Genomic DNA, 27852 nt, shown 5'->3' on the forward strand with positions numbered 1-27852 from the left:
TTGTTGTATAAAAGCAGCAGAGAAGCATCTGCTGCTCTCGTCTCGCTCCTCGCGAGAGATACAGTAAGATTGCAGCATGTCGTGCGCGTGCGCAGTGCATTGCAAAACAAACATGGCGGCCTCCTTGCAGCGCCTCTCGTCCGCAGGGAAGTTTCTGCTAAAGAAGAACGTGTTTAAAACGACAGACATCCTAACCAGGGTAAGAACAATACTTTAAACAAACACTTACTTATGGATTCAGCGTTTCTCCAACGAGCTGCCATGCCTTCTCTATGAATAATAAGTCCTAAAGACCTCAAACTAAAAAGACGTTGCTGTATAGTCTGCCTAGACCACTGTCTGATTCCCAAACCTTTTCATGTCAAGGACCCCTAAATTGACACTAATTAGCCTCGCGGACCCCCCATTTGAAAACATATGCCAGGGACCCCCGTAAGAGAAGATTTTTACGGGTCATAGCAGTGATTCTCAACCTATTTAGGACCCCCCAGTTTGACATGCAGTAGGCTACGGACCTCTCAGGGTCCATTTGGTTCCATTTGTACACTCTCTGAGTTACAGACCCATGAGGGTCCATTTGGTTCCAAACTATCATTTAGCTGGGGGACCCCCTCGACCCCTGGGGGTCCCCGGACCCCACTTTGGGAACCCACTGGCCTAGACAGTGAGTGCAGTGATTGATCATGTCAAGGAGGACTATAGTTCACAATTCACATGACAGTCATGTTTCAGGGTAGCCCCTTTTCGGAAACCTTGTCTACCTGGCTTTTCTGAATTTAGGGAGACCGTCTCCCCCAAATATATGGAGTCAGAAAAGTATCAAAAGTGTCACACTAAATATTACAGATTTGTAACTCACAAGTTCAGATTTGCAACTCACGTGAGTGAACTCACAGGTTCACATTTGTGTTTTGTATCCACAAGTTCAGATTTGTGTTTAGGGTTAGGTAAACAAAGGGTCCCAAATATAGTGGCCCTCTGGAGTGACTGTATAAATATAGTGGCCCTCTGGAGTGACTGTATAAATATTGTGGCCCTCTCCATCGTCGAAGTTGCCCACCTCTGATCTGACTAAGCACATTATCTTCTCTAGCATGTTGGATCTCGCAGACTTCTGGCAACTCAAGCTCAAGCTGCCAATCACGTGGTCCTCAACGTCCCCGAAACCAAAGTCACATCCTTGGACAACGGACTGCGCGTCGCTTCCGAAGACTCTGGTCTCTCCACGTGCACAGTAAGTATACATGGGGGCGGTGGTGGCTCAGGGGTAGAGTGGTTAGATGGTAACCGCAAGGTTGCCAGTTCGAAGTTAGTGTCGAAGTGTCCTTGAGCAAGACTCTGAACCCCTAATTGCTCCTGATGTGCTGGTTGGTGCCTTGCATGGTTTCTGCCGCCATCGGTGTATGAATGTGTGTGTGTGAATGGGTGAATGTAATGCACAATCTATGTATATAAATGCACCATTTACATACATATAAAAAACGTTGACCTAAATCAGAGGTTGAAATGGGTTATTTATAATCCACTGTCTTACAGGTGGGTCTGTGGATAGATGCTGGCAGTCGTTATGAGAATGAAAGGAATAACGGAACGGCACACTTCCTGGAACACATGGCATTCAAGGTGAGACCATACTAGTAGAGCTGCGTTTGCATTACTACTGAACACAAGGCGTTGACATTAAGGGTTGCCCACCTGCCCCCCTGGGGATTCAGATCAAGTACAACTCGTGTCGTGTATCTCTGCATCTCACAGGGTACCAGAAAGCGCTCCCAACTTGACCTGGAGCTGGAGATTGAGAACATGGGAGCGCACCTGAACGCCTACACGTCCAGAGAGCAGACAGTGTATTACGCCAAAGCCTTCTCCAAGGACCTGCCCGGAGGTATCGTATTATTATTATTATTATTATTATTATTCTCCAAAGACCTGCCCGGAGGTACGACCTGTGTTGTGTAGTGAGTGCTGTTGTTGATTGCTGCATCATAATCATATGCTATTTTAATGACGTCACGTGCACGGCACACGCATGCGCCCCGATCACAAATGCACAACGGATACACTCGGATTATGGCTTCTGAAGGGGCCATAACACCATAGAGTATTTCAAAGGATAGAGACTGATCTGGCGCGAAGCTCCGCCCCCCCGCTATTCATTGTCAGTGGAAGTTGCTCAGTGGCGTTTTGAAGCACCCGGAAGGACCGTCTATTTCCGCCTTTTTTCGCCGATTCAGTATTTGGGCACCAAATTTTGGTGCCCAAATTGGGCACCAAAGTTTGGTGCCCAAATGCGGAAGTGCAACCGAGCGCTCAATGTTAAAGCCCAGCTGCACAGGGTTTCCTCGTCATGAATCCACGGGTCCGCGACCGTCCGCCTGCAGTCCTTCCTCCTACCACTAGGGCCCAGCGCTTCAACGTTGGAGTGCCTCACTGGCCCCTTGCATAACACTGGTTCTATTTCCTGTTTTCTCTCCACACAGCTGTGGAGATCCTGGCTGACATCATCCAGAACAGCACGCTGGGCGCGGCCGAGATCGAACGCGAGCGAGGAGTCATCCTGCGCGAGATGCAGGAAGTGGAGACGAATCTACAGGAGGTGGTCTTTGACTACCTTCACGCCACCGCGTACCAGGAGACGGCGCTGGGCAGAACCATCCTCGGCCCAACCGAGAACATCAAGTACAGCAGCTTTACATTCTATTGTCTGACCTGAGATCAGATTCATACGAGGTTTCCACTGGACACACCAGGGGGGCAGTCAGACAGATATTTTGTGACGCCACGCGGCCACTGAGGAAATCAGGATTTCCTGAAAGTTCATATAATGGCCTGTTGTGGCGCTGTCATTGGACCCAAAAAAACCCATAGCCCCATAGAAGTCCATGTATTTGGGCCCAACTTCACCTAGACTGTATTACCTTAATAAACATGGTCATGAATACTTTTTGCTTCCAGTCACTAGTTTAAAGTCTCATTTCTAATGTCATAATATTCTTTTTGGTCCCACTCGAGTCAAAATAAAAACCAACTAAGAAGAAGGGGGGAAGTCCCGCCTCGTTGTCTGGGCCAGCCAATGGGCCAGCTGGGCCCAAACGGATCTAGAAAGATGGCGACTTACAATTCAAGGACTGACAGGCTTCATTTTACGTTCATGTTAGACCCGGTGAACGCGTTGTCCATATTTTTTACAGTCTATGGGACACACACTGGTCTGATTAACCCATTCTGACCTGAGATCAGATTCTAAAAATGTCAGTCGTTCTTCGATTTTTCAAAAATAGCAGACCTACAAGCTCGTAGCGCGTCACTCGTTGGCGCGCTATGAGCTTGTAGATCCCTGGAACAACATTTTTTCAGATGGGGTCGGTGGCCAATTACATATATATTTAAGGGTCCTTGACATGAAAATGTTTGACAAACATGACAACATTCTGAAAAATATATGTAATTGGCCGCCAACCCCCATCTGAAAATATGTTTTCCAGGGACCCCCCCAGAAGTAAAGATATGAGTTAAAAACCTTTGCTCTGAAAGAATATATAGTCAAATATTGCCCCACATTTTCACGATTTCTCTAAAATAGATCTGCTATTTTTCAATAGTTAAAGTATAACATAATGGTTAAAACACCAAAAGTTCCCGGCCCTGATTGGGATAAGTTGTTTGTCAGAGACTACTGTGCATAATAAAGTCACCTTAACCACCTCTGTTATGCTATAAGCATTATTTAAACAATTGTCCTCTTTCTTATTTAACTCTAAGCTATAAGTTATAATAACTATGAATGTGTTTGTGATGCAGGACCATCAACAGAGGAGACCTGGTGGAATACATCACCACTCATTACAAAGGGCCCAGAATAGTGCTCGCTGCAGCTGGAGGTGAGTAGGAATACATCACCACTCATTACAAAGGGCCCAGAATAGTGCTCGCTGCTGCTGGAGGTGAGTAGGAATACATCACCACTCACTACAAAGGGCCCAGAATAGTGCTCGCTGCTGCTGGAGGTGAGTAAAGGCTGTATTTAGTATCACTTGAGTTAGGAAGTCAGGTTAGGTTTGACGGCCCTTTTTTACAGATGTTACATTTTAAGAGTGAATGAAATCCCTACCTTTTTCGTCAATCATAGATGATCGATTGTATTTGGACTTGCCAGAATGTTTTTCCAGCACTTTATCCTTGATATGTGAACATGAATCCATAATGCATCCACCCCGACCCTATTTTATCCTCAATTTTTTTAGGAAACTTTCCTTCTATGTCACTAACCAAAGAACAGAGATACCACCTACCATTATAGCAACAAAGGTCTTTCAGAAGCCAGGCATTTTTAGGTCTAAATGAGTTGTGCCATATAAGGAAGATAATTCGTGTACCTCTGTACATGTGCAGGAGAAACATGAATAAAATAACAAACATTTCAATCACCTGGCTCGTCTCAGATGACTTTAAAATAGAAAGGGGAGGTCGCCGAGCTCGTAGTACCGATGCCAGAAATTATTTTATTGCTACCAACGTTTCGACAAACAAGTTGCCTTCTTCTAAATATGCCTGAAGACATTTGTTGTGTATCTTTGATCAGGAGTCTCACACGAGGAACTCATTGATTTGGCCAAGTATCACTTTGGCAAGCTTCCAGCTAGATACCAGGGAGAGGCCCCAGAACTCCCAGCCTGCAGATTCACAGGGAGTGAGGTAAGACGCAGATATCAACATGACAAACGTACACAGTACAGTACAGTACAGTACAGTACAGTACAGTACCGTACCATCTCATCCTGCAGTCACCATCATTGACTAGGACAGTGGTTCCCAAACCTTTTCATGTTAAGGACCCCCAAATTGACACTAATCAGCCCGCGGAACCCCAGGAAACCCCCATAAGAGAAGATTCTTACAGTTCTAGCAGAGATTCTCATCCCGTGCATTAGTCTACGGACCCCCCATTTAATTTCTATCTCTGGGACCCCCAATTTATATTGTAAATGTAACTCTGAGAGTGTATAAATGGAACCAAATGGTCCATTTGGTTCCATTTATACACTCAGAGTTACAGACCCATAAGGGTCCATTTGGTTCCAAACTATCATTTAGCTCAAGGACCCCTGGGGGTCCCAGCCCGGAGCCCACTTTGGGGGAACCAACTGGACTAGAGTGACTGATTTGTTATGATCTAAAGATTTCAGTGGAATTATCGTCTCCTTCCAGATCCGCGTGCGGGATGATAAGATGCCCCTGGCCCACATCGCCATCGCCATGGAGGCGGTGGGCTGGTCCCACCCCGACACCATCCCTCTGATGGTGGCCAACACTCTAATCGGGAACTGGGACCGCTCCTTTGGCGGCGGGGTGGTAAGTACAATTTATAATTTAGGCATTTAGCAGACGCTCTTGATCCAGAGCGACTTACAAAAACAAAAACAAAAGCATGGCATACATCACATATATAAAAAGTAGTTATCATGAATCATGTATAAACTAAGAACGTAACAGTGGAGTATCTATGTCAACTATACATACTACATATTATACAATATACATGTGTACTATAAAGTGCTATGACTACCGTACATAAAATGCAATTCTAGTGCTGTCTACGTAACAAGCTATAAGTCTGTCTAAAATACTACTAGGGGCTAGGCTAGGGCAAGTGCTACGGTGGAGTCTGAAAAGGTGGGTCTTCAGACTACGGCGGAAGATTGGGGGAGTGAGGCTGCAGTTCTGACTGTGATGGGAAGTGCATTCCATAGTTTTGGAAGTACAGTGTGGATGTCGGTCGGTGTGAGCTCGCCACCATCGGCGTGTGAATGTGGGAAGTGAGGACGCTGGCGTCGACTGTTCGCCGCTTCACCTCCCAATGTATGAATGAATGGACCGCTGTAAGCACTTTGAGTAGGCACGTAAAGCATAGAAAAGCGCTATATATCATTATAATTATTAATGTCAAGTCACTATATGATATGATCAGTCACTAATACTGTATGATAATATGATCCGATGGTGGCATCGAGGCTCATCAGCAAAAAAAGAGTCAACCTTTTTAATTTGAAGGAACTCCAGGTTGATATGCCCTGTCAGCCACACCACGGACCCCCATTTGATACCATTTATTTATCCCTTTAGTCCCCGATTCACAGAGTAAAAACCTCACTGTTAATGTAACTCTGCGAATGTGGTAAGACCCGTGGGTCCATTTCGTTCCTATTAACCCATTTTGGGTGGGAACCCCTTTTGGTGTTAGCATTATGTTATGCTTTAGATATTGAAAAATAGCAGATCTACAAGCTCATAGCGCGCCACCGAGTGGCCGCTACGAGCTTGTAGGTCTGCTATTTTTTTTAAATCGAAGAACGACTGACATAGAAACATAGCTTTTTCAGAAAACTGTCCGGATGTAGAAGACATTTTTTTAATCTGATCTCAGGTCAAAATGGGTTAATGGTTTTAACCGAGGACCCCCTTCGTTCAAGGACCCGTTGGGGATCCGCGGACGGACCCCATGTTTATAACCCGTGTCCTAATGGACCCGTGTCCTTTTTCGTCCTTGTAGAATCTGTCCAGCAAGTTGGCCCAGATGGCGTGCCAGGGCAACCTGTGCCACAGCTTCCAGTCGTTCAACACCTGCTACACGGACACCGGCCTGTGGGGTCTGTACATGGTGTGTGAGCCCGGCACCATCAGCGAGATGATGCACTACACCCAGATGGAATGGTGAGGCAGTGTTGATTTCACTACACTCAGATGGAATGGTGAGGCAGTGTTGATTTCACTACTCAGATGGAATGGTGAGGCAGTGTTGATTTCACTACACTCAGATGGAATGGTGAGGCAGTGTTGATTTACACCCAGATGGAATGGTGAGGCAGTGTTGATTTCACTACACTCAGATGGAATGGTGAGGCAGTGTTGATTTCACTACACTCGGATGGAATGGTGAGGCAGTGTTGATTTCACTACACTCGGATGGAATGGTGAGGCAGTGTTGATTTCACTACACTCGGATGGAATGGTGAGGCAGTGTTGATTTCACTACACTCGGATGGAATGGTGAGGCAGTGTTGATTTCACTACACTCGGATGGAATGGTGAGGCAGTGTTGATTTCACTACACCCAGATGGAATGGTGAGGCAGTGTTGATTTCACTACACTCAGATGGAATGGTGAGGCAGTGTTGATTTCACTACACTCAGATGGAATGGTGAGGCAGTGTTGATTTCACTACACCCAGATGGAATGGTGAGGCAGTGTTGATTTCACTACACTCAGATGGAATGGTGAGGCAGTGTTGATTTCACTACACTCAGATGGAATGGTGAGGCAGTGTTGATTTCACTACACTCAGATGGAATGGTGAGGCAGTGTTGATTTCACTACACTCAGATGGAATGGTGAGGCAGTGTTGATTTCACTACACTCAGATGGAATGGTGAGGCAGTGTTGATTTACACCCAGATGGAATGGTGAGGCAGTGTTGATTTCACTACACTCGGATGGAATGGTGAGGCAGTGTTGATTTCACTACACTCAGATGGAATGGTGAGGCAGTGTTGATTTCACTACACTCGGATGGAATGGTGAGGCAGTGTTGATTTCACTACACCCAGATGGAATGGTGAGGCAGTGTTGATTTCACTACACTCGGATGGAATGGTGAGGCAGTGTTGATTTCACTACACTCGGATGGAATGGTGAGGCAGTGTTGATTTCACTACACCCAGATGGAATGGTGAGGCAGTGTTGATTTCACTACACTCAGATGGAATGGTGAGGCAGTGTTGATTTCACGACACTCAGATGGAATGGTGAGGCAGTGTTGATTTCACTACACCCAGATGGAATGGTGAGGCAGTGTTGATTTCACTACACTCAGATGGAATGGTGAGGCAGTGTTGATTTCACTACACTCCGATGGAATGGTGAGGCAGTGTTGATTTCACTACACCCAGATGGAATGGTGAGGCAGTGTTGATTTCACTACACTCCGATGGAATGGTGAGGCAGTGTTGATTTCCTCGACTAATATTAAGACGAAAAACGTTTGTCGACTACCTTTTTTCACTGAAAGAAAACTAAGCTACAGTGACAAACTATGACTAAATAATATACTGTCGATTTGATCAACAAATAAAAACTAGACACATTTTTTAGGAAGGGACTAGTGGACAAGAGATCCAGTATAAGTCATTTTACACTTTGTTGCATGCTGAAAATAGCAGATCTACAAGCTCACAACGTTGCGACGCATTTCAGCAAGTGTAAAATCAGCCATTATCAAGGCCCGCCAAAATACATTTTAGTCGACTAAGTCACCTGTAGATTTAGTCGACTAAAATATATCCCAGCCTAATTTATACTCACTAGTAGTGCATTGTCACTTGTCGGCAAGTGATGATTTTGCATTGAGACTATAAATGATGCTTTTGAGCAAACATGCACTTCATTAGCATGAAATGGTACATTATATATTTATACCATGAACAGTCCCTCGGTTTATGACACGATATCTAAACGGTGTATACTTACTTTTGGCAAATGACTACAGGATGTCGTTATGTACGAGCGTGACGGAGAGCGAAGTGGCGAGGGCGAAGAATCTTCTGAAGACAAACATGCTTCTGCATCTCGACGGTAAGAGAGACCCCAAAATGAGTTAATATTCTATTATACCTCCCCAAACGTTTTTTTTAAAGATGCTTTGTGTCTTACCTGTGCTTTTATTTTAATCAAATTTATTTAAATTTGGTTTTATTTCATTACATTACAGTATTATTCTCATTTTGTTGTATATTGCATTACATGTCACACCAAACTCTTGGCTGTTTGTAACAACCTGTATGAGTGACAAATAAACCCCTCGATTCTAGTCTTAGTGCTAAATCATTTATTCCTCTCAAATGGTCAGGATCAGGGACGTGCACACATCAAAGGGGGCTTCAGCCCTTGCCCTTTTACCCGTCTGTAAAACAACTGCCCTCTCCAGACCACAAAGGCAGCATTTACTACATACTGACAGAAATGCAAATGCCCTCCTCTCCTTTCCATGCCAGAAGGCAGCATTCAGGAGAATTGCCTTTTCTCCTGATCTTGGAACGCAGCATTTTGCGTTGAACACATTTTGTTTATAAATCCATGTCGTTACACCGCATCTCCACTAGCTAAAGAGTGCTGGGTTGCCCCCCGAAAATCGCTGATCATTGTGAGCTTGTAGATCTGCTATTTTCGTCCAAAAGTCTGACCACTCTCTGCACGTTCCTCCCTGGTCAGGATCCACCCCCATCTGCGAGGACATCGGCAGACAGATGCTGTGCTACAGCCGTAGGATCCCTCTGCACGAGCTGGAGGCCCGGATAGATGTGAGTGGAACGGAACCAACACACAGAACCCATTTTAGTTTCAGTCACATTTCATTTAGTCACCTGGAATAGTGACTAGTGAATAGTCTTAGTGTTAAGTCTAGTTTTAGTTGACTAAATGTTAAGCAGATTTAGTCAAATGAATTTTGGCGGGCCTTGATGCCGTTTTTACACTTGCTGATCTACAAGCTCACGTGTCACAGCGCGACGCACTTGTAGACCAGCTATTTTCAGCATGCAACCAAGTGTAAAAGGACTGGATCTCTTGTCCACTAGTCCCTCCCTAATATTTTTAGTCTAGTTAGTAGTTTGTATTTGACGAAATTGTCAATATATTTAGTCTTAGCTTTCAGTGAAAAAAGGTAGTCGAACAAATAAACGCTATGATGCGTCTGTAATGTTTCTGTACACTAGGCCATAGATGTTTATTTATCTGTAATGTCTCTGTGCCCCTCCACTAGGCCATAATGTTTATTTATCTGTAATGTCTGTGCCCCTCCACTAGGCCATAGATGTTTATTTATCTGTAATGTTTCTGTACACTAGGCCATAGATGTTTATTTATCTGTAGTGTCTCTGTGCCCCTCCACTAGGCCATAGATGTTTATTTATCTGTAATGTTTCTGTACACTAGGCCATAGATGTTTATTTATCTGTAATGTCTCTGTGCCCCTCCACTAGGCCATAGATGTTTATTTATCTGTAATGTCTCTGTGCCCCTCCACTAGGCCATAGATGTTTATTTATCTGTAATGTTTCTGTACACTAGGCCATAGATGTTTATTTATCTGTAATGTCTCTGTGCCCCTCCACTAGGCCATAGATGTTTATTTATCTGTAATGTCTGTGCCCCTCCACTAGGCCATAGATGTTTATTTATCTGTAATGTCTGTGCCCCTCCACTAGGCCATAGATGTTTATTTATCTGTAATGTCTGTGCCCCTCCACTAGGCCATAGATGTTTATTTATCTGTAATGTCTCTGTGCCCCTCCACTAGGCCATAGATGTTTATTTATCTGTAATGTCTCTGTGCCCCTCCACTAGGCCATAGATGCCACGACCATCAAAGAAGTGTGTACCAAGTACATCTATGACAAGGAGCCTGCCATCGCAGCAGTGGGTATGTTGGGATCCCTTTTTAAGAGAACATTCACGCCGCCATGTGTTCGTTAAGACATTAACTGCCCTGATGCTGGTCACCACTAGGAATGTGCCGATATCGATATGATCTCATTCTGTATTCAAATATGTCTTATATTTAATATTGTGGGCTTGTTTATCTCGAAAAACAACTAGAATCTGCAGATGAATCGTCCATCACTAGTCACCATATTTAACTTATACAGCCCAATTTTAATGTCCAAAAATATGGATGCCCTTGCTTATGTATTGAAGGCAGGTAACACTACATACGTATTGCTGTTTATCCTGCAGGATCATCGCCAAACTATTGCAACAGCGAAAGGCTTTCATTTACAAGCGGCCCTAATGATTAGGCCACATTAGGACTGCTAACAGATGTACAGTACAATATTGCACAAATGTTGTTTTGCTATTTAAACGTAATTTATTTATTCCTTTACTTTTCCCAGGTCCAATTGAACAGCTCCCGGACTACAACCGGATCCGTAGTGGGATGTACTGGATGAGAACTTAAATCAACACAAACTCTTTAGGATTAACTTTTAGAATCCCAAAATGTACAGTATAATATATATACACAACTTAAACTCATTGATTAAGTCTTTCTGTATTTCTTTTCTCCTTTAATTTCATTAAAAAATAAAGACCAACACAATAATGTTAAAATAACGACAACTATCTGTTCTGTGGTTCTGGTCATTTTTTACTCTTCCCTGCCCCGTGCTCCTGTGCAGCTTTCTTGGCTTTGACCATCTCCACCAACTCCTGTTGAGAGGGACAGAAAATGATACATTAATGTTAACACTTTGACCATCTCCACCAACTCCTGTTGAGAGGGACAGAAAATGATACATTAATGCTAACACCTTGAGGGCTTTACATTATTTAATCCAACGTTCCCCCCCTTCTTAATACAAGTCCAATGCAAGTGAACGAGGGGTATTTAGAAATAGAGGAATGGAAGCGCTGCAGGGATCTGTTAGTGGCTCTTAGATGGGTGCTCTTTGGTGATACAGGTTAAAACCATATAGACAAAAGGTATCCTTCCTCCAAGTTGTACTGCTTGTCAAAATGTGAATTGCAGACTTGAAAATAATCCAAGGCACTCAGTCTTTGAAAAATGTAATAGTTTATTTGATGAGCAAGGAAAATAAATAACAGGACATGCGCGTTTCGACCAAAAGGTCTTCGTCAGGGTCTATCTGACGAGGGGTATGTTTGGAGGCAGTTCTTGTTTCGCGTTGTAATGGTGGCATGTTTTTCTCTTCAACAAAACAGACTATTTTCCACCGGATTTTCGTAGATCAAAAGGTAAAACAATCTAGGCAGCGTAGAATATTGGTTTAAATAGTGGGGAACACGGGTATCACTGTAGAACTGTTAAGAAATATCATACTAAACAGTACAGGATGACACTTAGTGGTTAACGCAGATTTCCACCTATATCCAAATTATGCCCAAATATATATTTTTGTATATACAGAAACCAGGTTGAACTTTTTATTTTTGGGGGCTTTTTTTTCACCTATGCCCAGAATACAGAGACCAGGTTGAACTTGTTATTTTTGGGGGCTTTTTCTACCTTATTTGATAGTGTACAGCTGCAATGGGGGGAGAGAGAGAGAGCACAGAGGATCTGGAGTCTGTTCTTTTCCTGGGCTTACCTTATACCTCTTCATACAGTCCTTTTTGGAGCGTCCGGGGACCGCCGAGGCGATCTTGTCCCACCTCTCTGCCGTGCTGACGGGGAAGGTCTTCAGGGCCTGCTCCAGAAGCTTCTGCTCCTCCGTGGTCCAGGGAGCGTCAGGACCTGTGGTGGCAACACAGACACGGTTAATTCATTAACCCATTCTGACCCGAGATCAGATTCTAAAAATGTCTTCTACATCTTGACAGTTTTCTGAAAAATCTATGTATGTCAGTCGTTCTTCGATTTTTCAAAAATAGCAGACCTGGCGCGCTATGAGCTTGTAGGTCTATTTTTAAATAGCTAAACATAATGCTAACCCCAAAAGGGGTTCCTGTCGAAATTTAAAAAAAGTCTTCCTGACAGTTTTCTGAAAAAAAACGTATGTTTCTGTCTCAGTGGTGCTCAATATTTCATGTCAAGGACCCCAAAAACGTATATGTAATTGGCCTCAGCCCCATCTGAAAATATGTTGTTCCAGGGACCCTCCCCAGAAGCAAAGATTTGAGTTAAAATGTTCTGTAATATATATTCAAAGATTTATCAAAAATAGCTCAAGTATAACATACCGGTAATGCTTGAAACACAAATGGGTTCATTAAGTATTGGATGCTATGCCGTTATGCCTCAAAAATGGTTGTTTTCTCAATGAATGTCAATCTGTGTACCATTTCACGACACGGCAAAGATTTATTATAGATAGTTACTGTGGACACACTGCTACCTAAAATAGATTAATAGATAGATTTATTATAGAGATACTGTGGACACACTGCTACCATAAATAGATTATTATTAAATGGATTATCTGTGGACACACGGCTACCATAAATAGCCGTGGCTCAAGGTAAAGTAATGGACATCATTCTGAACTCTAAAGTGAACCCAATTCAATGACCCTCCCATTAGGAATAGGACGTCCCAAACACTCACCATCGAATCTCTCCGTGGCCACTGCGTTGTCCACCGCGGCCGGTACGGCAGAATGTTCCTTCTTAAACTTCTCAAAGGCTTTCTTGTTGATCTCGTCTTTCTGCATGGGATCTGGAGAGAGAGAGAGAGAACATTAATGCATTGGATCTGGAGAGAGAGACAGAACATTAAGCTGTGGTCAGTCTTTCTGCATAGGATCTGGAGAGAGAGAGACAGAACATTAAGCTGTGGTCAGTCTTTCTGCATAGGATCTGGAGAGAGAGAGACAGAACATTAAGCTGTGGTCAGTCTTTCTGCATAGGATCTGGAGAGAGAGACAGAACATTAAGCTGTGGTCAGTTTGATCTCGTCTTTCTGCATAGGATCTGGAGAGAGAACATTAAGCTGTGGTCAGTCTTTCTGCATAGGATCTGGAGAGAGAGAACATTAAGCTGTGGTCAGTATTTCTGCATAGGATCTGGAGAGAGAGAACATTAAGCTGTGGTCAGTCTTTCTGCATAGGATCTGGAGAGAGAGAGAGAGAAAGAAAATAAAGCTGTGGTCAGCAAGTGCACTTTGAATAGATTCCTGGACTGGTCAATGACTGACTCCATGCACTGCTATTTCCAGGTTTTTTTAATGCTGTGTCTTTTGTAAACGGATGCATTGTCAAATAACCAGTCAGAATGGCATGGCTACAAGACTTCCATAAGTCAATTAAGCAATATTACACGAGAGGGTGTGGGTTAACGTGATTATTGCCACGACAGGGATGCGGTCAGGAACGAGACGAAGTCGAGTTCCGCAAGCATCACTGAAGTGTAATAATCACGTTAAACCACACCCTCTCGTGTAATATTGCAATTCTACCACAGTTACCCTTAAAACTAAGAAAATCGCTGAAAGAATATATTTTTTTAAATGACAGATGTAGTCACTACGACCACAAATGTCCCAAGAAACTAGCTAGCCTAGCCACCGAGTTTGTTAGCGCTCTGGGAGAACAGAGCAGCTGAATTCTTTGTTTTGATTAGGTGTTGAACGGTGCTGGTTTAACCCACGGCTGGAATAGAAGGCTGTTTCAACCAATCAGATTGCTTCCTCGAATCGACCCGTGGTAGAATTTGGGATATACAATGAAACATTTCTAAAAAGTATTTAACTCAGGCATGCGAACAGGCCCAAGGTGAAAAAGGTGACAGTGTGCGGGGCCCGACGCTGCGCCGCGGGCGAAGCCGCGGCGCAGATCTTTTGAGAGTTTATCGGTACTAAACCCACTTTGGGGGGGGGGGGGGGGGGGACAGTATATACTATCAACACAAATCTATTACTCTCAGTATGTAGAAAGATGTTCAAATTAATTACTTCCTGCACTGTACTAGCCCTCCGCCCCGGCCTGTGTGTCTGTGTGTTAGGCTGTGCAACAGTGACACTTGGTGGTGAACAAATGCTATAACGCTATATTCGTGCTCTGACACAGCCAGGGACACAGCCAAGGACAGACCCAGGGACACAGCCAAGGGCAGACCCAGGGACACAGCCAGGGATAGACCCAGGGACACAGCCAGGGTCAGACCCAGGGACACAGCCAGGGTCAGACCCAGGGACACAGGGACAGACCCAATGACACAGCCAGGGACAGACCCAATGACACAGGGACAGACCCAGTGACACAGCCAGGGACAGACCCAGTGACACCGCCAGGGACAGACCCAGTGACACAGCCAGGGACAGACCCAGTGACACAGCCACACACACATACTGTAGCCGTCTATAGTGTGGTTGCACCACTCAAAAATGACAGATGATCATTTACTAAATCAGTACAAATCTATAGTCAGTATTGAGCAAGATGTTAACACAGGGCTCAACGCTTAGCATTTTTCCAAGTAGCACAGTCTGTGCATGCATGCACACACGCGAACACACACACATACAGCGAGAGAAAGTGACGCCGGCGTGTCCACACCACAGACAGCGCAAGGTGCTAACATTGCTAATGCTAACTAGTAGCAAAAGTGGACTGTCTGTCCCAACTCCCGCCGAGTCCACACAAACAGAAGGGTTTTTTTTCCTGCGGAGCACATCATGCCACCCAGATGCAAGCAGAATATTGTTCAGAATCATACAGTGATTCACGAGACTAGTCCGTCAGAGAATGCTCTTGCTGACTTGCTCATTGCTCCAGGCAGCGGGCTAGGGCTCCACCCAGTCCCCCACCCACAGACCCCCTCACCCCTCCCAAACATTTTTTTAACGGATTTGCATGAATCACATATTTGTGATAAAAACGGCGATTTTCGCCGAAAAGCTACACTTTTGCATGTCTGTTAACTACAAACACATTCCCCCGACATGTCCATGAGCCCCCCCCCCCCAGTAAGAAGCATCCTAAACTGGTCCATCTTCTCACCCAGCCGCTGGAGATTCTTGGCTTTGTTGATGACATCTTTGGCTGTCCTCTTGACGCCACTGCTGGAGTGTAGGTTCATGTAGTTGGCAACGACTTCCCATCTGGAAAAAAAGACAAGATCATTAACCCATTTTGACCTGAGATCAGATTCTAAAAATATCTTCTACATCCTGACAGTTTTCTGAAAAAGCTATGTTTCTATATGTCAGTCGTTCTTCGATTTTTCAAAAATAGCAGACCTACAAGCTCCGAGCTTGTATATCTGCTATTTTTCAATAGCTAAAGCATGACATAATGCTAACAAAGGGGTTCCCGCCCAAAATGGGTTAATTTTAAAACATGGGTGAAACAATTCTATCCAACTATTAAAAGAAAACAGTCCGTCCTTCACTCCTTCTGCATAAATGTTTCTCCTCAGTGTCGACTGAAATTGCACTGAGGGCAGTGAAGAGGCAGATTCTTAACCTTTTACCAAAGCAGTTGCATTACAAGTTTTGCGTAATGTTTTGCTACGACAACAGTTCAAATCTTGTGGTTAGGGAGGACCACAAAATGGTTTACAACAATGCATTTATACAGCCGACAATAATTTAACCGATTTAGACCTGAGGACGATTCTACAAAAAGTTTTCTAAATCCCAACAGTTTAGAAAAAAATAACCTATGTTTCTATGTCAGTGGAGCTCAACCAATGTCAAGAATGTCAATGTGAAGTATTTGGCCGTGGACCCCCCCCAATTGAAAATATGTTGTTCCACGGAACAACAGCTCCCAGAAGCAAAGATTCAGAGTTGAAAACGTTCGCTCTGAAAGAATATATAATCAAAGATCGGTGCGACATTTATGATTTGAGTGGTGCAACCACGCAATGTCCGTGTACACCTATGTGTTCACCCATGTATGTATGAGCACCAGTATGAGTACCAGTAGGGGCGCTGTTGTGCCATGCAGAAACAGAGAGAGAGACAGTGCTGCACTGCCTGCTAGGCTGCTAATGAGAGAGATAGAGAGGGGGGGGGGGGGGGGAGGAGTTGCACCACTCTGTTCACACGGGTGTGATCTTTCTAAAAATAGATAAATCTACAAGCTCGTAGCGCGGCACCGAGAGCTTGTAGATCTGCTATTTTTCAATAGCTAAAGTATAACATAAATGCTTAAAACACCAAACAGGGTTCCCGACTCCCAGAACGGGTTAAAAGCAGATTCACGGAATGGACCGCTGGCTGCTGCTGCTACCTGGCGTTGGTTCCGGCCGGGAACAGGTTGACCGCCTTGATGAGCAGCTGGAGGTCTTCCTCGTTCCAGCCCTTGGCTCCGGCCCCTCCTCCCCCGCTGGCCTGCTCCGCGCTGCGGGCGGCCTGCGTGGCCTTGACCTCTGCGTCCCTCTCCCTCTGCAGCAGGGAGTTCACCTCGTTCACCTGGGGAAGGAGGAGAAAGGGGGAGGTTTTTCACTCTTCCGGTGTCGTTTTTGGCAGCAGATTTTAGTTTTTTAGTCATAGTCTTTTGAATAGTTTATCACATTTTAGTCACCTGGAATTTTTTAGTGTTGAGCTTTAGTCGACTAAATATCATTCGATTTTAGTCGACAGTTGATTTAGTTGACACAACTTTTGGCTGGCCTTGATGCCGTCGTAATGGCTGATTTTACACTTTTACATCTAGATGGCTATAGCTTGTAGATCGGCTATTTTCAGCATGCAACCAAGTGTAAAATGACTTATGCTGGATCTCTTGTCCACCACTAGTCCCCAACATTTTAGTCTAGTTTTTATTTGTTGACGAAATTGTCAGTATATTTAGTCTTGTATATTTAGTCGACGAACATTTTTCGTCTTGGTTTTAGTCGACGAAATCGACACTGCACTCTCCCTTCCATTCTCTTGCAGGATCCACCAATAAATGCACGCCTAAACGCAGCCACTGTCTGCCTTCCTGTCCTAAACGCAGCCACTGTCTGCCTTCCTGTCCTAAACGCAGCCACTGTCTGCCTTCCTGTCCTAAACGCAGCCACTGTCTGCCTTCCTGTCCTAAACGCAGCCACTGTCTGCCTTCCTGTCCTAAACGCAGCCACTGTCTGCCTTCCTGTCCTAAACGCAGCCACTGTCTGCCTTCCTGTCCTAAACGCAGCCACTGTCTGCCTTCCTGTCCTAAACGCAGCCACTGTCTGCCTTCCTGTCCTAAACGCAGCCACTGTCTGCCTTCCTGTCCTAAACGCAGCCACTGTCTGCCTTCCCACCTAAACGCAGCCACTGTCTGCCTTCCCACCTAAACGCAGCCACTGTCTGCCTTCCTGTCCTAAACGCAGCCACTGTCTGCCTTCCTGTCCTAAACGTAGCCACTGTCTGCCTTCCTGTCCTAAACGCAGCCACTGTCTGCCTTCCTGTCCTAAACGCAGCCACTGTCTGCCTTCCTGTCCTAAACGCAGCCACTGTCTGCCTTCCTGTCCTAAACGCAGCCACTGTCTGCCTTCCTGTCAGCGGGAGATGTGGGCCCCTATGTTTTACCTGCTTATCCACGGCTGCCTTGCCCTCCTCCTGGGATGCAGAGGTCAGCGATTCATTCAGGCCCTGCAAACTGGACACATCAACAGGTATAATGAAGCCATCGTTACAGCAACTAATCTGGACAGTAACCCGCAAATCATAACAAAATGTAAATGTTTGAATGATTTCAAAGTTTCTGATATTAAAAGAGACCATTTTATGGTAAACGAAGAGCTTCACAGCTCACACTACACCACGACATCACTCTCATGCACAGTTTCTATTTTCAATTCAACTCGGAAAGAAAAAATTACATTATTTTGGACTTGCTGATTTTGGGCCTTGAAGCATTTACAGTACATGTACAGTACATGTACAGTACCTCGCTAACATTTACAGTACCTCGCTAACTCCAGACGGTCACACAGCTTCTCCACCTCCTCCATCATCTTCACGCCATCCGTTTCGGAGTCGGCGAAGTAATTCCAGTTCTGTTGAAGTGGGGGAGAAGACATAGTTAATTCAGGTTCTGTTGGAGTGGGGGAGAAGGCATAGTTAATTCAGGTTCTGTTGGAGTGGGGGAGAAGGTATAGTTAATTCAGGTTCTGTTGGAGTGGGGGAGAAGGTATAGTTAATTCAGGTTCTGTTGGAGTGGGGAGAAGGTATAGTTAATTCAGGTTCTGTTGGAGTGGGGAGAAGGCATAGTTAATTCAGGTTCTGTTGGAGTGGGGTAGAAGACATAGTTAATTCAGGTTCTGTTGGAGTGGGGGAGAAGGTATAGTTAATTCAGGTTCTGTTGGGAGTGGGGGAGAAGGTATAGTTAATTCAGGTTCTGTTGGAGTGGGGAGAAGGCATAGTTAATTCAGGTTCTGTTGGAGTGGGGTAGAAGACATAGTTAATTCAGGTTCTGTTGGAGTGGGGGAGAAGGTATAGTTAATTCAGGTTCTGTTGGAGTGGGAGAGAAGGCATAGTTAATTCAGGTTCTGTTGGGAGTGGGGGAGAAGGTATAGTTAATTCAGGTTCTGTTGGAGTGGGGAGAAGGTATAGTTAATTCAGGTTCTGTTGGAGTGGGGGAGAAGGCATAGTTAATTCAGGTTCTGTTGGGAGTGGGGGAGAAGGTATAGTTAATTCAGGTTCTGTTGGAGTGGGGGAGAAGGTATAGTTAATTCAGGTTCTGTTGAAGTGGGGGAGAATGTATACCGTAGTTAATTCCAGTTCTGTTGAAGTAGGGGAGAAGGTATAGTTAATTCAGGTTCTGTTGGAGTGGGGGAGAAGGTATAGTTAATTCAGGTTCTGTTGGAGTAGGGGAGAAGGTATAGTTAATTCCAGTTCTGTTGGAGTGGGGGAGAAGGTATAGTTAATTCAGGTTCTGTTGGAGTGGGGAGAAGGTATAGTTAATTCCAGTTCTGTTGGAGTGGGGAGAAGGTATAGTTAATTCCAGTTCTGTTGGAGTGGGGGTGAAGGTATAGTTAATTCAGGTTCTGTTGGAGTAGGGGAGAAGGTATAGTTAATTCCAGTTCTGTTGGAGTGGGGGAGAAGGTATAGTTAATTCAGGTTCTGTTGGAGTAGGGGAGAAGGTATAGTTAATTCCAGTTCTGTTGGAGTGGGGAGAAGGTATAGTTAATTCAGGTTCTGTTGGAGTGGGGAGAAGCAGGCACAGTTAAGTGTAAATAAAATGACTTCTGTTCTCCTGCTCGTCGAAATATGGAGATACAAGGTTTCCTGCCAGCGGATTCGTCCGTTATCGCTGCATTAACCGGGAACCCCTTTTGGTGTCAGCATTATGTTATGCTTTAGCTATTGAAAAATAGCAGATCTACAAGCTCATAGCGCGCCACCGAGTGGCACGTTACGAGCTTGTAGGTCTGCTATTTTTGAAAAATCTAAGAACCACTGACATAGAAACATAGCTTTTCAGAAAACTGTCAGGATGTAGAAGACTTTTTTAGAATCTGATCTCAGGTCAGAATGGGATAAATTGGGTGCATTCTAATTGTGGTGTTTGTCTGTGTTCACCCGGACTGCACGCATGCAGGGTGGTGGAGCAGACACAGCCTGGTCAACGACTCCCCCTGCTGGACGTGTCATTTCCAACTCTATTGTCGGGGCATGGAAACTATAGGGGCTACTAAGATTTACTATTCTAGGGCCTCGCGTGTTTCAAGGCCACCTGACCTCCGTCATTGACACAAAAAGCTAAACGCTCCCGATTATCACATACTGGAGGGTATTTCTAAAGGTGCCGATCACCAACGGTCTCTTGATTATCGGGTGATAACATCCGAAGCGGGTGTTCTTTCTGCAGGGTTCTGGGTGTTCTGGGAGACGGTTCTCACGGGGATCTACACAGAACACTTTAATGTTGTGATGTCTGACCTTGCAGGTGGTCCTGAGCTTCTGCCTCTCCTTCTTGATGGCCTTCTTCTGGATCTCCTTCTCCTTCTTGAGCAGCTGGGCGGCCTGCTTGGCCTCCTCCTCCTCCTTCTCCTTCGCCAAACGGGCCACGTCCAGTTCTGCCTGCCGGGCCTGCGCGAACGGCAACACAACACAACCTCACCACCACATAACAGTACCGTATATCCACCCCCAGGTAATGTGCTGATAACGGTCAGTGAGTAGTACCATTAGGTTACATGCAGCTAGAATTGCTTAATAAGTCTATGCAGCAATTAAAACAAAACTCATAACTTTCACAAAATGAAAAGCCGGGTGTACAAATCACATTTTCTGGAGTTGTAATAGCACTTAAACATTTTAACATGATGCCTCACTAAACCGATTCAAGGAAAGGTCAGATTTTCTACCAGGTGCCGACAGCACTTGAAATCATGAAGTCATGTTATGCTTTAGCTATTGAAAAATAGCAGATCTACAAGCTCATAGCGCGCCACCGAGTGGCGCACTAAGAGCTTGTAGGTCTGCTATTTTTGAAAAATCAAAGAACGACTGACATAGAAACATAGCTTTTTCAGAAAACCGTCAGGATGCAGAAGACATTTTTAGAATCTGATCTCAGGTCAGAATGGGTTTCTAAACAGACAGACGGATGAATCGACGAGACACTGACCCGCTCCCTATCGTCCTGTTCCTTCTTCTTGGCTTCGACTTTGGCTTTCTTCTCTGATTCTTTCCTGGATTTCTCCTCGTCCTTGAATTTCTTTATTCTAGGATCACTGCTATAGGCGGTATCTGGTAGAGAAACGAGACGTGGTTAAGAAAGACATCCTGGTCGTGTGAGACGACAGCGACACGTCCTCTGCAATATCTCTAACATATTTAATCAGTTATAATCATCCGTTTTTTCTTCCTTACCAACTAGTGTTCTTAATCTGGTCATCTCCTCCTTCTTCCTCTGCACTCTCTGCCCACGGTTCTGCTTGTCAATCCATCTCCTCTCATCTCGACTGGATGCAAAAAAGCAGGAAGAAAACCATTCAGACAACATTATGGGAATGGAATTGATGGAAATGATATGGCACTCTATCTGTGCGTGTGTGTGCGTGCGTCTCTCTCTGATGCTCACCATTCAGCCTTATCCTTTTCCTCTTCATCAAGATATGAGAACTCTCTCCATGAGTCAAAGTTGTACCTAAATTGGGACATTGTAGCATTCAGTGACAAGATACGATTTCCACCTTGTGCTCCAACTAACATCTGATACAAAATAAAGAGGAGTAATACGTATTCTTTCTCACTCACTGATATTTAACGTGAATGTGTTGATGATTTAAGCAATATTACACGAGAGGGTGTGGGTTAACGTGATTATTGCCACGACAGTGAACGAGAGGTCAGGAACGAGACGAAGTCGAGTTCCGCAAGCATCACTGAAGTGGCAATTCTTTGAATTCTTTGTTTTGATTAGGTGGTGAATGGTGCTGGTTTAACCCACAGCTAGAAGGCTGTTTCAACCAATCAGATTGCTTCCTCGAAACGACCTGTGGTATAATTTTCGATAGATGTGAACAACTGATTTAGAAGGCATTTGTAGAATCGGCCATTCCACTGAATGAAGAGTGTGTCGACACAAATGACTTTCTTACGCGATTTGGGAGTGTTCATAAGAGAAGAGAGTAGCTGATCGACGTAGCCACTCACCAGAACGAGTAAAAATTATCCACTTCTTCAAAAGTGGACTCCAGAGTTCCTAGTTTGGGCCCGTGCTTTTTGGAAGACCATCTGGCGTTTCGCTCAAAAACGGGGGAATACGCCTCGAAGAAGTTCTCCTTGCCCTCGCTCTTTGACGGCACGGCGTTGTCGAAGGTGGGGTCTACGCTGTCGAAAGCTCTCCTTTTCACAGGGTCCGATAGGATCTCTATAGCTGAGGACAGGAAATACGAGAGGAAAAAAGGATGACTTTTTGGACTTGGAGGATAGGCTTCTTGACCTATAAAACTAAATCAATCTATTACGTACAAACATAATTTTGCACACGAAGAAAGCACAGGAAGATCTTCTTTTTTACTGTATATGGTCTAGGTTTACAGTTGTTTTTAAGTCTATTGAAAGTGCTGTATAACCTAAAATAATCATGTCTTTAAATAAACATCCTTCTGCATAGAGTGCATGATTACCAACATTATTAATCAATGATCACCATCCTTAGTCATTACCTTATGACTTAGTTATACAAGTGAAGTAGTCATTGTCTCCAGCTTTACCTTTAGTTATACAGGTGAAGTAGTCATTGTATCCTTTACCTTTAGTTATACAAGTGAAGTAGTCATTGTATCCTTTACCTTTAGTTATACAGGTGAAGTAGTCATTGTCTCCAGCATTACCTTTAGTTATACAGGTGAAGTAGTCATTGTCTGCAGCATTACCTTTAGTTATACAGGTGAAGTAGTCATTGTATCCTTTACCTTTAGTTATACAAGTGAAGCAGTCATTGTCTGCAGCATTACCTTTAGTTATACAGGTGAAGTAGTCATTGTCTCCCTCTACAATCTGTTCTCCAGCAGCTTTCCTTTTGTCAGGGTGGTGCTTCAATACCATTGCTTTGTCTGTTGACAAGTTGAGAGAAAGTGATGATCAGCGTTTATTACCAAAAGAAAAGAAAAAACCACAAGAAGCAGGGGATGAACGCAATAGCAGAAACACTTACGGGCAGCTTTGATTTGCTTCTGTGTGGCCTTGTAGCGCACATGGATCAGTCCGAGGACGGCGTAGTGGTCCTGATTCTGAAAGTTGGGGAAAAGGTTAAATTCAGTGCAATGTCTGGCTGTGAACGACGTGTGTGTGTATTCGTCTGTACTGTATGCAATGTTTCCCCCGTGTTGTGTAAGCTCGTAGCGCGGCTACGAGCGCCGCACTACGAGCTCTGCCATTTTTGAAAAATCGTGAAAAAGTGGCACAAATCTTTGAATACATATTCTTTCAGAGTGAGCATTTTTAAGTCAAATCTTTGCTTCTGGGGAGGTTCCTGGAACTACATATTTTCAGATGGGGGTCGGTGGCCAATTACATATAATAATTCTGGGGGTCCTTGATATGGAAAAGGTTTGAGACCCACTGATACAGATTCCATCCATCATTCATCATAGTCTGGATTTTCGGGGGTGAGGTGACCACCGGAGCTGAAATAACGTTGAGCGGTGGTGAGTAAAAACAGAGAGAAGGGCTGGGAGCGGTAGCGGTGGTTTGCTCTTCACCGCGGCTTGTGACGTGGTCACCTAACCACCGAAAATGCAGACTATGTATGAGCCTTAAGATTTACTATTCTCTGACGGTGCCGAGTCGTGTCTGGTGTCCGTCGCAACGCTCGGCACGGCGACTCGCTCGGCGGTGCCTCACGTGGCTCAAGGCCACCAGACACGGTGCGCCTCCGTCATTGACACAAAAAGCTAAACGCTCCCATAGTTTCTTTTTTTTTTTTTTATATATTTTTTTGCGGCTTACGCCTTTTATTGATTTTTTAAGGGACAGACAGTAGGCTGACAGGAAACGGGGGAGAGATGGGGGGATGACATGCGGTAAAGGCCGTGTCGGGTTCGGGAGTCGAACCCGCGGCACACCGCGACTGGATCACCAGTCCGGTGCCCAGACCGTTACGCTACGGCCTGGGCGCTCCCATAGTTTCAATTCCCGATTTTCCCAGTATGTTGATTATCACATACTGGGGGTATTTCTAAAAAGGTGCTGATTACGAACATTCCCTTGATAACATCCAAAGCGGGGGGCATCTCAAGGGGCCATTCCTCTCAATAAGATTCTGACCAATTCACCATTTGTCAGCCTTCCGATTGGTCTCTGACTGACTAACCAGCAGGCTCTTTCTGCCTTGTTGTTCCGCCTTGTTTATATATGTGATGTGTTTATGTATGTGATGTATTGCCATGCTTTTTGTTCTAGCTTAATGTAAATCGCTCTGGATTAAGAGCGTCTGCTAAATGCCTAAATTGTATGTTGAATTTGCTAAAACATCATTTTTTGGGGGAAAAGACTAAAAACATGACATGCCCATGCTGAACCTGTGATGTTCCTTTTTTACTGACACCAAGTTTAAAATAACAATTGAACGCACAGCATATCAACACGAAGCAACTGAAAAGCATGTAATTTCAATGGTAGTGGATGGAGAGAGAAAGGATTTTTGTCCAACCACGAAAGGGCAACCAATGGGTGCGAAGAGGGGCACAACCTACGGACGGGAATTGACAAAAGGGTGAATTCTGACACAATTAGCAATGAATGGCCTTTTCACACAGAGGACGGCGGTCAAAGTGTGTATGAGAGCGTTTTCCATCTCTAATGGCTAGGGATGCTCCGATCAGGGTTTTTTGGGACGGTTCCTGATCACCCTGAATCCCCCCCCCCCCCTTTTTCCCCCTCACTGTATATGTTTCTTTTCCCTTTATGATGAAATCCTGTTCTGTTCTTTGACTATATAGAAGTGTCCATTTGTACGTCTCTAAATGTGTTGATGAATTGAACAAGGTGGACCCTCTTGTAAACAAGTGTAATGCTTAATTGGGGTCGTCCACTCACAGCTAACAGTCTTTGTATTGAGTTTGTGCTTGAAATGTACTGTAATTCTGCAAACTGTTAATAAATATTTCAATCAAACCGATTGTTTCTCATGATCGGGCCGATACTGATCTTGTGTGTAAGGGGAAAATTTGAATATTTACAAAATTATTATATGTCAAAACTGTTCCTGTGTGTGTGTGGGGAGGAAGGGGAGAATGTTTAGGCCGGTCACAAAGATGAAAAATACTTGACATTTATAAGACTTAAAAATGGTGTAAAATATCTGTGGTTTCTCAGATTAAATTGCCGATCACAGATGGGGTAAATTGGCCGATCAGAGCATCTCTACTAATGGCAGAAACGTGTGCTCCCCTCACCCCCCTCACCCCCTAACCCAGGGGTCTGCAACCTTTTTCACATGAAGTGCCATGTTTTTATTTTTGTGATAGTCAGTGTGCCATATAGAATTATGACACCACATCAAAATGTAATATTCCCAAATGATTGATTGTCCATAGGATACACATAACCTTAGAAATATTTTCTCTCACATCAGGGTGTAATGATCATTAAACTCAGAGCAATAACCCACCTATGTCCTAGAATCCCTCCCCAGCAGCAGTTTGAATGAATGTACAATTATGTGCAGGATGTCATTCGTAGATGTGAATGGACTTAATTGAACTGACTTTTTGGAATATTAAAATGTTAAAGAAAAAACGTATCTCTCTCACACTTATGCCAGTGACTACCCTTCCCTGTGCCAATGTTGGCACCCGTGCCCAAGGTTGCCTACCCCTGCCCTAACCTACAGACCACAGCGGTCAGACCAATACCTTCCAGTCTTTGGGGTCCAGCGTTCAGAGCATGGGGTACTCCTCCCATCCCCCCCTCCCCCCTAACAGACACCACAGCGGTCAGACCAATACCTTCCAGTCTTTGGGGTCCAGCGTTCGGAGCATGGGGTACTCCTCCAGCTGCAGCTCTTCGTCCTCGGACTCCTCCGACAGCTCCTCCTCTTCCTCCAGCTCCTGGAAGGAGGCCGAGACGTTCCTGGTCCTCCTCTTGACGAAGGCCTCGAACCAGCGGCCCACCGGCTCCACCTGGATCTGCACCGAGGCTGACAGACACAGTGACGGCGTTATCGCTTCAGTGAGGAAGTCCCCACTATAGCAGGGGTCCGCGGACCCCCCCAGGGGTCCTTGAGGGAGTTCTAGGGGGCTTCAGTGAGGAAGTCCCACTATAGCAGGGGTCCGGGGACCCCCAGGGGTCCTTGAGGGAGTTCTAGGGGGCTTCAGTGAGGAGGTCCCACTATAGCAGGGGTCCGGGGACCCCCAGGGGTCCTTGAGGGAGTTCTAGGGGGCTTCAGTGAGGAGGTCCCACTATAGCAGGGGTCCGGGGACCCCCAGGGGTCCTTGAGGGAGTTCTAGGGGGCTTCAGTGAGGAAGTCCCACTATATAGCAGGGGTCCGGCCGGGTCCGTAGACTTTTCTGGGGGTCCCTGGCATATCTTTTCAAATGCCGGGGGGGGGGTCCATAGGCTAATTAGTGTCAATGTGTAGGGGGGGGGGGGTCCTTGACATATGAAAAGTTTGTGAACCACTGCACCATATGACTCACTAGAATAATTCTCACCATTTTCTTTTTTCCAATGTTGAGAAAGTGAAATGAAGAATACATATTAAGCAAAAAAAAACAAAAACAATCCCAGATGAATGTCTAATTGACAGTATATTGTAGGATATTGACAGGATATTGTAGTAGTAGTAGTAGGCAGAAACAGCTGAGACTTATGTAACAATAAATATGCTGACATATTCTGGAATATTTGAATTGTGATGAACAAACGAAAACAACAATAGATGCTGTCCAAACCTAAAAATAACCGTTTTGTGGCTTTATGGGAGATGTCAACAGCCATGGGCATTAGAAATCACTGCAGCAGCAAGTTAATTCACCAACTATGCCATAGACACCAATAATATGCAACCACCAAACATTAAGAAGATAACAGTAACACCTATATATAGTTTCAGACTGGGGGAAAAAAATGAAATCAAAACACCGTAAACATGTGAAGTCTGTCTGTGTGTGTGAGAGTGAGTGAGGAATGATGACAGCATGGAAAGTGAAGCTATATTAGCTGCATGCTAACGACTATGAGAATTATAGTGAGACAGTTGATGTTTGGGGGTTAGCTTTCGCTACTAGCAAGTCTAGACTCTTTGGCCTCTTTTGACCCAAAAGCTTACCAGCAAGTACGGCCTTACAGACGGCCGTGGCGTCCTCCTCACGGGCTTCTAATATCAGCATCCTTCCTGATGATGGGAGGGAGGCTTCGGGTGTAAAAAACCACTTGTTATGTAGGGGTTTTGTTCTGGTGTAAAGTGCCGCCGCTGTGTGAAGTGAACGCTGCACCACATGGGCCTCCCTGCCTCACTGCCGACTGAAATAGCAGGAGGAGGAGAGAAGTCGGTGTCACACCGTATTGGGTCCGTGTTTGGTGTGTGCCCCCGTTTGCTAGTAACGTCAGTGGTTCCCAACGTGGGGTCCGTGGACCCCCAAAGGGGTCCCCGAGGGAGTCCCCAGGGGGTCCCCCTCTCCCCCAGCTAAATGATAGTAATACGGTAGGTATAGGGACCAAATGCACCCTTATGGGGTCTGTAACTCTGAGAGTGTACAAATGGACCCGTTCCACTCTCAGACTCAGAGTTAAATTATTAACATTGATTTTTACAATATAAATTGGGGGTCTCAGACGATAGAAATGCCATTTAATGGGGGGTCCGTAGCCTAATGCATGTCAAACTGGGGGTCCTTGAAATTAAACGGGTTGAGAATCACTGCTAGAGCCGTACAAATCTTCTCTTTTTGGGGGTCCCTATAGCTGA

At 44.8% G+C, this 27852-nt stretch overlaps 2 protein-coding genes across 3 annotated transcripts; one reads left to right on the top strand and one right to left on the bottom strand.

Annotated features, from left to right (window-relative positions):
• Positions 1-106: 106 nt before the first annotated feature.
• Positions 107-11178, top strand: pmpcb (peptidase, mitochondrial processing subunit beta). Its single transcript, XM_083757826.1, has 13 exons — positions 107-199; positions 1094-1234; positions 1537-1623; positions 1756-1885; positions 2481-2679; positions 3802-3881; positions 4583-4695; positions 5209-5352; positions 6551-6711; positions 8544-8629; positions 9266-9354; positions 10400-10475; positions 10948-11178. Exons 1-13 carry the CDS (start codon positions 113-115, stop codon positions 11010-11012), a joined length of 1458 nt encoding a protein of 485 aa, XP_083613952.1. The 5' UTR covers positions 107-112; the 3' UTR covers positions 11013-11178.
• On the bottom strand, positions 11037-27402 carry dnajc2 (DnaJ (Hsp40) homolog, subfamily C, member 2). 2 transcript variants are annotated; one of them, XM_083757824.1, is made up of 16 exons: positions 27214-27402; positions 25892-26082; positions 23098-23173; positions 22898-22996; positions 22092-22314; positions 21517-21582; positions 21306-21397; positions 21061-21182; positions 20370-20519; positions 18396-18484; positions 18015-18084; positions 16747-16928; positions 15511-15611; positions 13119-13229; positions 12163-12308; positions 11037-11263 (listed from the first exon to the last, which is right to left on the bottom strand). In XM_083757824.1, the coding sequence occupies exons 1-16, from the start codon at positions 27272-27274 to the stop codon at positions 11195-11197; spliced, it is 1848 nt and encodes a 615-aa protein (XP_083613950.1). In that variant the 5' UTR covers positions 27275-27402; the 3' UTR covers positions 11037-11194. The 2 variants fall into 2 exon arrangements, with proteins under 2 accessions (XP_083613950.1, XP_083613951.1); XM_083757825.1 differs by lacking the exons at positions 25892-26082; positions 27214-27402 and adding an exon at positions 25799-25816.
• Between the last annotated feature and the right edge of the window lie 450 nt (positions 27403-27852).

The sequence above is a fragment of the Protomyctophum parallelum genome (genome assembly GCF_964188405.1).
Source record: "Protomyctophum parallelum genome assembly, chromosome: 22".
NCBI classification, from domain to species: Eukaryota; Metazoa; Chordata; class Actinopteri; order Myctophiformes; family Myctophidae; genus Protomyctophum; species Protomyctophum parallelum.

Excerpts from the sequence above, each read along its gene's own strand:
- pmpcb (XM_083757826.1), top strand. The coding sequence starts at position 113 with ATGGCGGCCTCCTTGCAGCGCCTCTCGTCCGCAGGGAAGTTTCTGCTA. Across the intron at positions 4,696-5,208 it reads GCAGATTCACAGGGAGTGAG|ATCCGCGTGCGGGATGATAA; the intron begins GTAAGACGCAGA and ends GTCTCCTTCCAG. Across the intron at positions 6,712-8,543 it reads CACTACACCCAGATGGAATG|GATGTCGTTATGTACGAGCG; the intron begins GTGAGGCAGTGT and ends AAATGACTACAG.
- dnajc2 (XM_083757824.1), bottom strand. The coding sequence starts at position 27,274 with ATGCTGATATTAGAAGCCCGTGAGGAGGACGCCACGGCCGTCTGTAAG. Across the intron at positions 26,083-27,213 it reads CTGTAAGGCCGTACTTGCTG|CCTCGGTGCAGATCCAGGTG; the intron begins GTAAGCTTTTGG and ends TGTGTCTGTCAG. Across the intron at positions 16,929-18,014 it reads AGGCAGCCGTGGATAAGCAG|GTGAACGAGGTGAACTCCCT; the intron begins GTAAAACATAGG and ends CTCCTTCCCCAG.